Genomic DNA, 14,809 nt, shown 5'->3' with positions numbered 1-14,809 from the left:
ATCGACAAAAATCCAATCCGTCTTTAAGCTCTCTGACAACTGCGTCATTACACCCTGCTGTGCCCCATAATTCTGCCATACATCTTTTCGCTGAATACCTGCTATTTTTCCCAATTTGTGAGACATGTTAATAGCCTCTTTGTCAGGTTCCTGAAACAATGTGGAGTGTTGTGACAAAAAAAGCTCTTCAGAAGATATATTACATTTAAAATCTATTTCTTCCATCCTTGCTGCCATAATTTTCTTCCCTCTGTTTATATATAGCAACAGCATACTGTGCAGTGCTTTACATAGATCATTTGAGTCTATCCCTGCCCTGGAGTAGCATTCAATCAAATGTCCCTACTGAGGTCCTAACACACATTGTGGAATCAGGCCTCGTACACACGACCGAGTTTCTCGGCAAAAACCAGCAAGAAACTTGCTGGGAGATATTTTTTTGCCGAGGAAATCGGTCGTGTGTACATTTTCGTTGAGGAAACGGTCGAGAAACTCGACGAGCCAAAAAGAGAGCATGTTCTCTATTTCCTTGACGGGAATGGAGAAAATTGGCTTGTCGAGTTTCTCGACGGCTTCACAAGGAACTCGACGAGCAAAACGATGTGTTTTGCCCGTCGAGTTCCTCGGTGGTGTGTACGAGGCCTCACACTGGTTGGAGCCAATTATAATGGTATTATTGTTGTTAAAGGAAACCTGAGCACATAGAGCAAACTCATTCAAAGACAAAATACTAATTCTATGCAGATATTGTCCTGTTGATTGAATCCTGAACCCCACAGCTGTAAGTAAAGCAAGAGCTCCAACCATTAGGCTTTTACTGGTATAAAGGCGCTATTGGCTTTGTGGGCAGAATTTCTCTTAAGTCTGTTTTCAAACATTTTCCAGACATTGAAAACCTCTCATTTGTATGCTTTAGGTTCTATTTCATACAAGCAAAACATTCTCTGATTGGACAAGGTGGAGAGGTGGGGTGAGGACATCATGATTTCCACCTCATCCATTTAGAGAATACTTTCCACTTATTATGGAATTTCAAAGTGTTCTCTGAATGGCGCCGTACCAAGCAGGTGACCGCCAGTGTTCACAAATCAGCAGGACAGTTACACTGCACAGAACCCTGAAAGCAAGGGGTAATCACTTTAGTAATTACTTTAGTAACCATTTTAGTAGCGTTACTACTACAGTGATTCCCAGCTTCCACATGGATCGGCCATGTGTAGCACAGGCATACAGGCTGGCTCAATGCAGTTATGCAAAAATATCCATAACTAAACCAAGTGTAGGTACTTGAACCCTTACCTTGTAAAACAACCCATTCAGTTTAGAATAGGGGTAGAAGGCAAAACCTTTGTGTATACATAGAGAAAATATATAACTACTTTTTTTTTTTTTTTAGATAAGTGATCAAATATGTTTTCTGAATGGTACCTGTGCTGAGTGAGTAACCTCCTGTGTTCACTATGCAGCAGGGCAGCTGCTCAGCATGGGATCCGGAATATGATGCTCACTGTAGTATCGGTGTCTACTACAGGCATTTTCAGCTTTCATGGGGATTGGTCAGGTATGGCACATGCATACTTACATTAGTCCAAGCTGGACAAGTATAACTATGCAAATATATCCATACCTAAACTTCAGCTTTAATTGTGGCTAACTACTACTTTGAAAATGTGCCCTTTGTCTTGAATCCCTCCTGAAGAATATACGTGCATTTACTACTTCAATGCTTATAACTACAGAAGTGAATGGGGCTTATTTTAAAGTGAATAATGGGGGTACAGGTTCACTTTAGCTACTAAATGTGTTATACTACTATAGCATTACCCCCAGTGGAGCTGATGGATGTTTGGGTGGCGTATTACCTCATGGCTCCTCCAAATTCCTAGGGGTGAATGATGCGTATTGCATATAGTAGAAGTAAATGAATGTCCACGACAGGTGCTCTTTGCTGTGCTCTTTATTACCCAGCCGGGTAAAAACAATAACTTGTGGTGAAGAAAGTAAAGTTGAAGAAGACGAGAGAACTGCAGATTCAGGCTTTATGATAAGGAAACAGTCCTGTTCCCAAACGTAACACTTCTCTGCACCACTCCCGTCGGAGTGGGTTCAGTGTACCCGGACAGGCCTCTCTCACTGACCTGGCAGCCGGAGTATCACTTGGACAATTTCAGGATAAAGTCTCTGCCACAGACCCTCTTTGGTGAACTTGAGGAGAAAGTCTCTGCCACAGACCCTCCTCAGTGAGCCTCAGAAAGGTATTTCTGCCACAAGCCCCTTTCTGGATTAAATTCTGAGAGATATCCCTCCTTGAATGAGTTACGTCTGGATTTCCTTCAACTTGTCGCCCAGGTACAGACTGACCGGTGATCAATCTCTCAGTGTCCAGCTACCTCGATCCCCGGTGGTTTGTTCAGGCCCTTTTGGACCACCAGCCTCTCAATGGCGCTCCTCAGACTGACTCCCTACCGTACAGCTTGGGATCTTCAAAGGTGGGAACCCAGTCGCTGTTCAGATGCTCCGGGCCAGCATGGCTCCGGAACCAGAAACACAATGTGGCACGCACGCCCCCGGCCAGGTTGGCCATAACGCCGGGGCGCCGTGGTGTGGCAACCCCAAAGGTGGGTGCCACACTGGACAAAGAAGACCCAGAACCAATGGCGTCTGCCCCACAAATACCCCTCCCCAGCATGCACAATGAGGTCAAACCCCCCTGATTGGCTGCTTGGAAAGAGCACCCAAACCTTGACTTCAGACCTGCAGTACTGGGGCTGGAAGAACAGTCCAGCACAGCAGAATGGACCCACAGCACAGCCAAGCCGAGACAGAGACCACCCTGTCTTGCAACCAACAATCTGGATCAGAGTTTAACTACACTCTGATCTACCCTTAAATTTAACTAACACCGGTACCATAAAGTACACAGGCGCTACACTACACTAAACCTTTCATTTGACTTCTGACCTCTTTTAAAAGGCTAAAAAGCAGGAGGCATGCATAACCTGGGCTGAGACTAATTGGGTAATAATTAGTGTCTCCAGCATGTCGAAGTTAATCTCCCATGATATTCAGATGGTTTTGTGTTGAAAAGAGGCAAGTATGTTTTTAATACAGTTGCATGCCTCCAAGATAAGCCTGTGCTCATTTGTGTTAATTGTTATGTATGTTCAGGTTTTGGTGCTTACAGTTTGGCAGAGTTTGTATCAGTGGTGTTAATACAGTACATGCAACAAAAACTTGATTTCAGTGTAAATATTTTTTAAACATTTTATAATTGGGACTTTTATTTTGGCAAGAAACTGTTTCATTATATGGAGTGCCAGCAGCTAACATCTTTGGTTGGGGAATGGGGGTACCAGAAACAGGCTTCACTGCCTCCATGTATGGCTGGTGCAAGGGGTACTTGCTTACAGTAGTTCATAAGTGTGCATACCTACACTATGTTGTCAAAAGTATTGGGACGTCTGCCTTTACACACACATGAACTTTAATGGCATCCCAGTCTACGGCCGTAGGGTTCAATTTTGAACCCTGCATTCACACCTGAGCGTATAGTTTTCAGGCAGAAAGTCGCGCATTTTTACTGCAATTTTTGCTGTGTCTTTGTACAGGTCAAAGGGTCACTAATGTAAATCTGCCCAAATTAAGCTACAAAAAAATGTGAACCATCTCCATAGAGAGTAGATGATTTTTTTCTCCAGCGTTTTGGAGCTTCAGACTTCAAGCTACAAAACGCTGAGGTGTGAATGGGGGCTTAGACTGGGATGCTATTAAAGTTCATGTGTGTGTAAAGGTAGGTGTCACAATACTTCTGACAATATACTGTAGTGTATGTATGCATAGGCAAAAAAAAAAAAATTCTTGACATTAAGTTTGCCATTAAAGGTTTCAAGCCTTTTTTAGTTTTATGTCCCTGTTGGATAATAAAATGACGGCATGATGGGCACAAAACCACATCACATTTTTAGTAGAAGGAGGAAGCCTTAAGCCGGCCATAGATAAATCTCGGCAGGTTCTGCAGGGACAATGGGCAACCAGTATGTCGGATTTTAAGTATGCAATCATTGCCAGCAGCTATAGCTGCTAGCAGTAACTGCTGTGTTTTTTACCAAAAGTAAAACATAGTTTTTTTTCATGCCGAAAAATTATCATGTGTACGCGGCATCAGAATTGTTCAGAGGCCTCTGCAGTCCATTTGTCATTTATTCAGGATGCAAAGGAATTTGCATAATATTTATTTTTCAGAATTACTGTTTACTACCAATTAATTACAACAAATTACATACTTAGAATGTTTTAACTTACTTGTTACAAGTACCTCATTTGCTAATGGTGCTCCTTTTCCCAATGGAGATATTGAAGCAAATGTAATTGTGTTTTCCAGCTGCGTGGTTGATGAAATGGATTTTTCTGCAATGGAATTAGATGAGGCACTCAGGAAGTTCCAGGCTCATATCCGGGTTCAAGGAGAGGCCCAGAAAGTAGAGCGACTCATTGAAGCATTTAGGTGGGTACTCAAAATCAACTTTTTTTTTTAATTTCTTTACCCAATGCATTCTAAAATCTTACTCTTTTAGGGGCTAAGTTCCCCTAAATGATGCTAAGTGGTTCAGGTACTGAAGCAATGAAGCAAGCCCAACTCATGATGTTTTCTCCACCATGCTTCACTATTGGAATGCGGTTTGGAAAGCTGTGCCATTTTTGTGCCATACATAGTGCTTAGTGTTCTTTCCAAACAATTTAACTTTTGTTTCATCAGTTCAAAACACATTTTCCCAGTAGCACTGTGGTTTGCCAAGGTGCTCTTTGGCAAATTTTAGGTGCGCAGCAATATATATATTTTTTTGGAGAGAAGCGGATTCCTCCATGGTGTTCTGCCATGGACACTATGCATCAGGGATGTTCAGTCAGAGGAGGCAGAACCTCATGGGCCATGAACATTAAAAAGAATTATCGAGCTTTGGGGGTCGTAGCATAGCACCACAGAGACTTGGTAGCTGAAGTCCTATCCCACCACTGGTCAAAATTTGGGGCTCCTGGCACCTATGGTTCCGGCGATACAGGGCTACTTGGGCAGCCTGTCAGAAGCTACATACAGAGCCGCCAGTTTAAATACAAGCTGGCACGCGCTGTTTGCAGCAGACTAAGAGGATGAGCTCACAGTGCTCTCACTTCTTGTCAGAGGCACTGAGCTCAATGGACAGCTTGGTGCCTTGGACCAATGGTAAAGTATTGGTCCAAGCTGTCCAATAAAAATGCTGCAGTAGAGTCCTTTTACTGCAGTGTCATAGAAGGGGGATTGTGTCTAAAAGACACATGCTCCCTTTAGGTCCAGCCTACTTAAAGAGGGGGTTCACCCTATAAAAAAAAAAAAAAAATTCTAGCATTAAATTAAGCATAGTAGCGCGAGCTACAGTATGCCTTTATTTATTTTTTTTGCCCCGTACTCACTGTTTAATCCTATAGTGAAGATTCCGACTCCCCGCGGGAAATGGGCGTTCCTATCCAGAGGGAAGATGATTGACGGCCGGCTCTGGCGCGTCATGCTTCTCCGAAAATAGCCGAAATAGGACTTGGCTCCTCACGGCGCCTGCGCATAGTCTGTGCGCAGGCGCCGTATAGCGCCGTGAAGAGCCGAGACCTACTCCGGCTATCTTCGGGGAGCGTGACGTGCCATAGCCGGCCGTCAATCATCTTCCCTCTGGATAGGAGTCGGAATCTTCACTATAGGATTAAACAGTGAGTACAGGGCTAAAAAAATAAATAAAGGCATACTGTAGCTCGTGCTACTATGCTTAATTTAATGCTAGAATGTTGGTAATGAGGGTGAACCACCGCTTTAACTACAAGTAAAAAACATGGGTTAATGGGTATAAGTTTTACCCATAATCCCATGTTTTTCTCACAAAGTTAGAAGGGAGAATCTGCTGTTGCTGAAAAGGTACTTTTTTATTCAAGCTAAATAAAATATTATGCTATATTTTATAAAATAATTTATTATTTATCTATTTACTGTGAAATTACTCGTTTGAAGTTATAACTTCAAACTTTAGTAATTTGTCCCTTAAGCCACCTGCTTGAGTGCAGTTTTTGAAAATATAGTAAATTACCTTAAAAACAATATATAATAATTGTTTGTATATTACTTGCTTATGGTAATTAACCACTTGTCACCCAGATCAATTCTGACACTTCTCTCCTACATGTAAAGATCATAATTTTTTTGCTAGAAAATTATCCAGAACCCCCAAACATTATATATTATTTTTAGCACATACTCTAGGGAATAAAATGGTGGTTGTTACAACTTTTTATGTCACATGGTATTTGCACAGCGATTTTTCAAATGTGTATTTTTTCAGGGAAAAAAACTTTTCATGAATAAAAAATATTGTTTCCATCATCAACCAAAAGGTTGACTGAAAAACATCTTAAAGGGATAGCGTTTGTAAATATTTTTGTTAAATGAGTATAACTAGTAGAACTGCAATTACCTACATAATGAGAATTCGAATACGTAACTTGTGAATATGTAACCTCTGTGTATCTGGTTCTGATACTAGCCAGTGCCTCACCAGCCACTGACCTCGCCGCATGTGACTGCCCTGCAAAAATTTGCGTATGGTAGATTTATGAACAGGAATGTTTGCCAGTTCCAGTGATGGCCTCAAGCCTTTAGCTGTTACTTGTGAACAACGAGGAAATAGAGAACATGTTCTCTATTTGGCCCGACGAGTTCCTCGTCGACTTCCTCGGCCGAAAGTGTACACACGACCGGGTTTCTCGGCAGAATACAGCTCCGATCGAGTTTCTGGCTGAATTCTGCCGAGAAACTCGGTCGTGTGTACGGGGCCTGAGTCTGCTAGTTCCCAGTCCCCCCCTGTGCTTTGTTTTGTTGAGTGACTGTGTAATGAGACACCTTGAGGCTGCAAACATCTGGGACTGGGAGCCTCTGAAGCAATCAAAGGACAGTGTCATACGGCTGCAGTTCCTGACCAGCTGACCTGTGCACGTCTGGTGCTGAGTTACACCTGCTTATGTCGAATAACTTTAGGCCGCACGTTGAACTTACGCGCACCCCGCGTAGCCTGCGCCAGGTGCACGTACGTTCATGAATCGCCGTATCTCCCTCATTTGCATATTTGAATACAAAATCAATGGGAGCGGCAAATGCGCCCAGCGTAAATATGCGCCTACGATACGCCGGCGTAGGAAAGTTACTTCGGGCGTAGGAAGCCTAATTTCAGGCGTATCTAGTTCTGTGGGCACGGCGCACAGATACGACGGCGCACATTTACACTTACGCTGCGTATCTCGAGATACGTCGGCGTAAGTGCTACGTGAATCCGGGCCTATGTATATATATTTTTTATATATATTTACATACATTTCAATCATGTATTTTGTTATTTTCCTAGAATCTAACTTTACATTAATACACAAGAGTAAGCCATATCAGGAATGCATAATATTTTTAGCTCTATATAGTTAATTAAAGGTTTAAGCCTCGCTAAGCTGCTGCAGTTTGACTTAAGCAGAATCAGATGGTCAGAGCTCGGTCATTTGGAATTTGAACAGCATGTGTGAAAACACTGGGGAGGGATGAGCTCTCCCTGCAAATCAAGTGTCTATATGAAGGTCAGGCACAATGATTACATTTTATGGAAGATGATATATATGCTTCAGTGTGAAGAAGAACATTGGAAAATGGACAGGTATTGAAAACACTGACTGGAAAATAAATCATTTGCAGCGAAGTAAGCATGAAATATAAAACTAAAGACAGCAGTAAGAACATATTTGCAATCATTGCATGAGGGTTGGGAAGGTTTTGGTTTTTCCAGCGACTGGTGCGCAAATTTTTTGGGGGGCGCAAACAAACTGGAAAAAAAAACATTAATTGCAGCCACTGTGCCCATCAGACGCAGCCACTGTGCCCATCAGACGCAGTCACTGTGCCCATCAGACGCAGCCACTGTGCCCATCAGACGCAGCCACTGTGCCTATCAGACGCAGCCACTGTGCCCATCAGACGCAGCTACTGTGCCCATCAATTGCCGCCACTGAGCCATCAAACGCAGCCACTGTGCCCATCAAACGCAGCTACTGTGCCCATCAATTTCCGCCACTGAGCCAAACGCATCCACTGAGGGACTATGGTGTCCGTTTATGAAACTGTGAACAGTGGTGATCCCAAGGATGTTAAAATTGCTTTTCAATTAACAGTTAAAAATCACAGCACATTTGAAAGCTCATGTCCATTAGTCTGAGGCCTCGTACACACTTGGGGTAGCTTTTGCTAATCTCATGTTACTGCGTGTTAAGTAAAAGTTTGGTGAGAGACGATTCGCGCTTTTCAGTCTGTTACAGCGTGACGAATGTGCTATCTCCATTACGAACGCTACTTTTACCGAAGGTGCGCTCCCGTCTCCTACTTTATTCTGAGCATGCGCAGGTTTCTAAGCATACACACGAACGTGTTTCTCGTCGTAAACCAGCCCGACGAGGAACACGACGAGGAAATTGAGACTCCCGATGAGAAAAAAGAGAACATGTTCTCCTTTTTTCTCGTTGAGATCCACAACAGTTTTCTCGACGAAAAACATACACACACCGTTTTTCTCGGGAAAAATGCTCTGCCAGCATTTTTCTTGATGGATTTTGCCGAGAAAAACAGTTGTGTGTACGAGGCCTTAGACCACAAAAAGTCAGCTGTTTTTTTTCAGATTGCAGAGTTAACAGATTTTGGTAATTTTAGGGAGTGATTCATAGCATAATTGTAATCTTGTCATCCTGTTGTTGCAGCCAGCGATATTGCATCTGTAACCCTGGCGTTGTCAGGCAATTCCGGAACCCAGACACCATCTTTATCTTGGCATTTGCAATCATCCTTCTGAATACAGACATGTACAGCCCAAATGTGAAGCCGGAGCGTAAGATGAAACTAGAAGATTTTGTGAAGAATTTGAGAGGTAATTATTATTTCTTAGATGATGGATAAGATAATACATTTTAAAGCAGGGCTATGGCTTAAAAAAAATGTAATAGGTGCTGCAGCACTGAATTATAATTACATCTGTGCATACAGATTTCCTCTTAGTACACAGGGAAAGTACCTGTTGATCCTGCCAGTGAAATCCACCTAATGCAGCTTCTGTAATGGTGTGGCAATGGTGTGGCAATGATGCTGCGCTGCTCCTTATTATAGAGCAGAGTTTCCACTTTCATGTAGGCTGTGCCTGCTTGCACTACAGTAGGATAAAAAGATGGTGCGAGGGGCATTTTCATTAGCATTGTGATAGATGATTTACAGCAATAGCTTGTCAGTAGCTTGTCAGTCAACATTTGGCCACTCCCAGTCCTGCTTACTGCTTTCTGGAAGGACAGTACTGCATCTGGAACCCCCCCCCCCAAGTACATAGGGCCAGATTCAGGTAACTTTGCGACGGGAAACTAGACTAGCGGCGACGTAGCGAACGCGAAAAACCGTCGTGGATCGCCGTAACTCCTAATTTGCATACCCGACGCTGGTTTACGACGCAAACTCCCCCCAGCGGCGGCCGCGGTACTGCATCCTAAGATCCGACAGTGTAAAACAATTACACCTGTCGGATCTTAGGGATATCTATGCGTAACTGATTCTATGAATCGCATAGATACTCTGAGAGATACGATGGAGTATCTGAGATACTCCGTCGTATCTCCTTTGTGAATCTGGCCCTTAGTTAGTCTGGTTGAAAAAAAGACACAAGTCCATCTAGTTAAAGAGGAGGTTCACCCATACCTTACACATTTTCCCCTTCGCTTTATGCTCGTTTTGTCTAGGGGAATCGGCTATTTGTTTTAAAATATGATCCGTACTTACCCGTTTACGAGATGCATCTTCTCCGCCACTTCCGCGTATGGGCTGCGGGAATGGGCGTTCCTTCTTGATTGACAGTCTTCCGAGAGGCTTCCGACGGTCGCATCCATCGCGTCACGATTTTCCGAAAGAAGCCGAACGTCGGTGCGCAGGCGCAGTATAGAGCCGCACCGACGTTCGGCTACTTTCGGCTACGAGTGACGCGATGGATGCGACCGTCGGAAGCCTCTCGGAAGACTGTCAATCAAGAAGGAACGCCCGCTCCCGAAGACCCATACCCGGAAGCGACGGAAGAAGATGCATCTCGAAAACGGGTAAGTACGGATCATATTTTAAAACAAATAGCCAATTCCCCTAGACAAAACGAGCAGGAAGCTAAGGGGAAAAAAAAAAAAAAAAAAGGAATTGGTTAAACTCCCGCTTTAAACTATGAGCTGCAGGCGTCTTAAATTAAGCAGATTTGCAATGTTTTCTGCATAGCTTTAGGCAGAACAAAAGCGGACCTTCAGCCATTAAAATTACTTTCTTTCTTCTAATTGAAGATTAATATTTTATTTTTTAAATGTATTCTGACTCATTTAGTGCTGAACTGCCACTGCAGAAATTCCTTCTATCTTGCCTAAGTGAAAATAGCATAGCCCCTGCTGCCTTCTGGGATTTCTACGTAACATATCCCAGAGGCAGGTTTACTGATAAGCACATGTGTGCCACAGGATTTTGCATGTGCTCGTCTTTGTGACCCGGCAGACTCCAGTTGTGGATGCCCTGGGATTTTCCCATGCAGACAACACAGGTGTCAAGGTCACAGATACAGTGTGTGGAAAATCTCACGCATGCGCAGATGTGCCACAGGTCTTCGCTGGGTCCCAAAGACCAGGCAGAGACCTTCAGGACCAGTATATTGTGGGACTAAATTTCCTCTGAATAAGCACAAGCATTTTCAGACCCCCAGCCTGTTTCAAATGGGCATGTATAAGACTGAGCAGTGTGAACAGCAAGCTTTTATGAAACTTTCAACATGCTTTTTGCAAGGCTTTTGGCAAGCTTTGATCAGCTTTCTCTAAGCATTTGAAGTGCGCTTCAGTTCCCGTTTGGAAATGTTATACAAATCTTAATAGGAGTGCTGATTGCTGCTTTAAAGGGATTGTAAAGGTTCGTGTTTTTTTTTTTTTAAATAACAAAAATGTCATACTTGCCTCCTCTGTACAAGGGTTTTGCACAGAGGAGCCCCGATCCTCCTCTTCTGGGGTCCCACAGTGGCTCCTGGCTCCTCCTCTTCTCAAGTGCTCCCACAGAGACCCGCTTTCCCTGGGGCCACCCGTGAGGGTGCACACTAGAGTCCTGCTGCTGCGTCCATTGACACAGACAGCATGACTCGGCCCCGCCCCTGGCTACTGTGTCACTAGCTTTGATTGACAGCAGCGGGTGCCAATGCTTCTGCTACTATCAATCCAGCCAATGAGGACTCGAGACTGCTGCTTTGCATGTCCCCATCATTGGAACGATCGGGTTCAGGTAAGTAAAAGGGTGGCTGCTTCACTACAAAGGGTTTTTCACCTTAATGCATAGAATGCATTAAGCTGAAAAACCTTGAGGGTTTACAACCCCTAAACTGCTAGTAGGCTTCAGCAGGTTTTCATCAAGCTTCAAGTTGTAGTGATGTAGCCGACTAGCAACTTGTTTACAGTGGCAATCAGCACTCCCATTGAGATCTGTGGAGTATTTACAAAGTGAGGCCTTAGGGCTATTTGAAAGCTTCAACAAAGCATGTTGAAAGCTCTGCAAATGTTTTGTGAAAGCTTGCTGTTTACACTGCTCTTATACAAGCTGAAGCTCATGTGAATAATTTTTTATTTTATTTTTTTCATTTTAAAACTTACTGAGGTTCCTCTTTAAGTTAATTTTTTGATTTTACCTGCTGCCTGCTATTTCTCTTTATTTTTTCAGTGAGGCCCCATACACACGAGAGGATTTATCCGCAGATACGGTCCAGCGGACCGTATCCGCGGATAAATCCTCTCGTGGATTTCAGAGGATTTCTATGCGATGGCGTGTACACACCATCGCATTGAAATCCGCGCTGAAATCCTCTGCCGATGACGTGTCGCGCCGTCGCCGCTATTATGACGCGGCGACGGGCGCGACGCTGTCATATAAGGAATTCCACGCATGCGTCAAATCATTACGACGCGTGCGGGGAATCCCTTTAGACGGATGGATCCGGTAAGTCTGTACAGACGAGCGGATCCATCCGTTGGAATGGATTCCAGCAGATGGATTTGTTGTGCATGTCAGCAAATATCCATCTGCTGGAAATCCATCCCAGGGGAGATTTATCTGCGGATAAATATCCATTGGCGTGTACACACCATAGGATCTATCCGCAGAAACCCATTTGATGGGATTTATCTGCGGATAGATTCTATGGTGTGTATGGGGCCTCATAGTTGGAATGTTTTCTGATGTTATATTTAAATTAAAAAGATTGACAGGTTATGAAAAATTAGCCGGCTAATTCTCTGGACAGAGTCGGTAAAGACGCATAAATATATTCTCCGAGCTTCATTAATATAAACATTTAGAAACTATACAGTTAAATTCATACAGATAAGTCACCGATGTGATGCAAAGGAAAAAAAATATCAAGACATAATGTGAAATTTATGTACCTCTGGGTAATTAAGGCAGCAGGGGTTGCTAATTTATGCATACAAATTAAGTGAAGAGCTGTGCGAGTGGAATTTTTACACCTTTCTCTAGCAAGGCTGTTTTAGTGGTAAGACTGATTGTCAATGCAGTACCTGGCTGCTTGTTCCTGAAATCTGTTGATGGGTACATAGTCCTTGGCTATGACCTTGCAGAGTCACCATCAGCATTGAACTGGAGTGTTTGTGAGTCTTTTTATTTAGTGCTGAGCACTGCCGCTCTCTGCAGGTGTGGACGATGGAGAGGACATCCCACGAGAGATGCTGGTAGGCATTTATGAGCGAATCCGCAAACGGGAACTCAAGACAAACGAAGACCACGTCTCTCAAGTTCAGAAGGTTGAAAAACTTATTGTAGGCAAGAAGCCGGTAAGAGACCAAAAAGAGAATTCCACTGCTATTACTTTTTAGGATGATCACATGACCCTATAAATAGTTTAGAAAAACCGTAACTCTTGCTGTAAAAACACAAAGTTTGATACTGACTGGCATGTTTTTTGCTGCATTACCGCAAGAAAATTACTGTATTTATTGGCGTAAAACGCTCACTTTTTTACCCTGAAAAAAAAAAGGGTAAACTGTGCCTGCGTGTTATAGGCAGGGGGCTGTGGAATGTTTCTTTCCTGAAACTTCCCTCTTAAACTTAGGGTGCGTGTTTTACGCCTCTGCATGTTATACGCCGATAAATACGGTAGATACAGTTGCTGATTTTTACTAGTTCCATGTTAAAAAAATAAATAAATATTATGCAGCTTTTCCAATAGACCACAGTTCTTTTTTAACTTAATTTTGCTTGACTATTTTTCAAACTGTATTATATAAAATGAAAACTGTAAGCTTAATTGCAAAATCATTTTAAAGTAGATTTAAATCCAATCGATAAAATCTCAAATCAGCTTTAAGATCTTGAGATCATTTCAAAAGTCGTGCTTAGTCTATTTAAATATACAGCTTTCATTTAAATAATACTTGTTGAAGAAGCCAATGAAGGACATTGTGAAGGCACTTCCTGTTATGCAGTGACATGATCAGTTAAGTATTTATCATGTCCTAGCCAATACCTGCAAGGAGACATCCAGGGTGTGGCTGGGGGTGATAAATGTGCAGGAGGTTTGAACAGAGGGTTCTATTCCCTGAAGGGACAGATCTGGTTCTCTTGGAGCTTCTGCCCCTGGAGGCAGCACCACTAAGATAAGAAATAGCAGCTGCTGAGCTTGAGGGCCTGATGATGATGATTAAAATAGGCACATCTAAGTATGCAGGGACCTGGGGTAAAGCTGTCCACATAGACCATCCTCTGCTCCACCATTGATGTCGTCCCTTCCACAAACGGTTCAAGCCTCACTTTCAGATCACTCTACTGCAGGGTAGTCCTCTCGATCACGATTGCAGACTGACAGCGGTGGGGAGGACGGTCAATGTGGACAGCATGACCCCGGATGCCTGCATACTTCGATGTGCCTCTTTTAATCATCAACTATGTGAGTTGCAAAATGTTGTACCTTCATTAAATGTATCCATATTGCTACACTTAAAGGCGCTGCTCTTCTCTTTTATACTCTGTAGCTCCTACTTGATTTTGCTTCTAATCCCCTTGGGGAGGCTTCCATTTGTGGATGGACATTTTATGGTTACACAACCTTCATTGCTATAATCTTTTTATATTGACTATAAACTGAAGGACTTATGAATAAATGGTTGTGGAATGAATCATATGAGTTTCCATTATTTCTTATGGGAAAATTTGCTCTGATATACAAGTGCTTTGGATTACAAGCATGCTTCTGGAACGAATTGTCCCAACTGTAATTATGTGTGTTTTTTTTAATTTGTTAAAAAATTCCTGATCTCAGAAGCAGGAAGGAGCCATCTCCGTTCTGGACATCTGAAGTCCACTTGTGTCTATTTCTGGATTAGGTGCAGCTGGCTACCCAGTATGCACCTCTTGATCTCATGCCTGTGCAGTAATGACATGGCACGTTGCAGTTTGTTGGCTGCAGGTTGCCATAGCAATGGCAGCGGTGGAAGTTCCCACCCTATCATTATGGCAATCTGTCAATCAAAAGCGAATCAGGTGATTCCCTTCGACTCCTAGGATACATGATGCTAATATCCCAGAAGTCCAAGGAAATCGCCTGATGACATCACCTAGGTGGCCTGGACTGTAAATGCAGTCAACCCATTTAAAATGAAGGTATTCAGACATAATGAAAAACAAATTATCCCTTTAGGACTGAACTGTGGG

At 43.1% G+C, this 14,809-nt stretch overlaps 1 protein-coding gene across 12 annotated transcripts in view; it reads left to right on the top strand.

Moving 5' to 3' along the window:
* The window catches only part of IQSEC1 (IQ motif and Sec7 domain ArfGEF 1), a 439,647-nt gene that overhangs the window by 364,442 nt on the left and 60,396 nt on the right, over positions 1–14,809 (top strand). For all 12 annotated transcript variants that reach the window (XM_040359364.1, XM_040359365.1, XM_040359358.1 and 9 more), the window contains 3 exons: positions 4,382–4,504; positions 8,803–8,969; positions 12,794–12,933. In XM_040359364.1, the coding sequence (XP_040215298.1) occupies positions 4,382–4,504; positions 8,803–8,969; positions 12,794–12,933 (430 nt within the window). The remainder of the gene's footprint in view (positions 1–4,381; positions 4,505–8,802; positions 8,970–12,793; positions 12,934–14,809) is intronic.

This window comes from Rana temporaria, chromosome 7 (assembly GCF_905171775.1).
Source record: "Rana temporaria chromosome 7, aRanTem1.1, whole genome shotgun sequence".
Lineage (NCBI taxonomy): Eukaryota > Metazoa > Chordata > Amphibia > Anura > Ranidae > Rana > Rana temporaria.
This window is presented reverse-complemented; position numbering and strand designations above follow the sequence as displayed.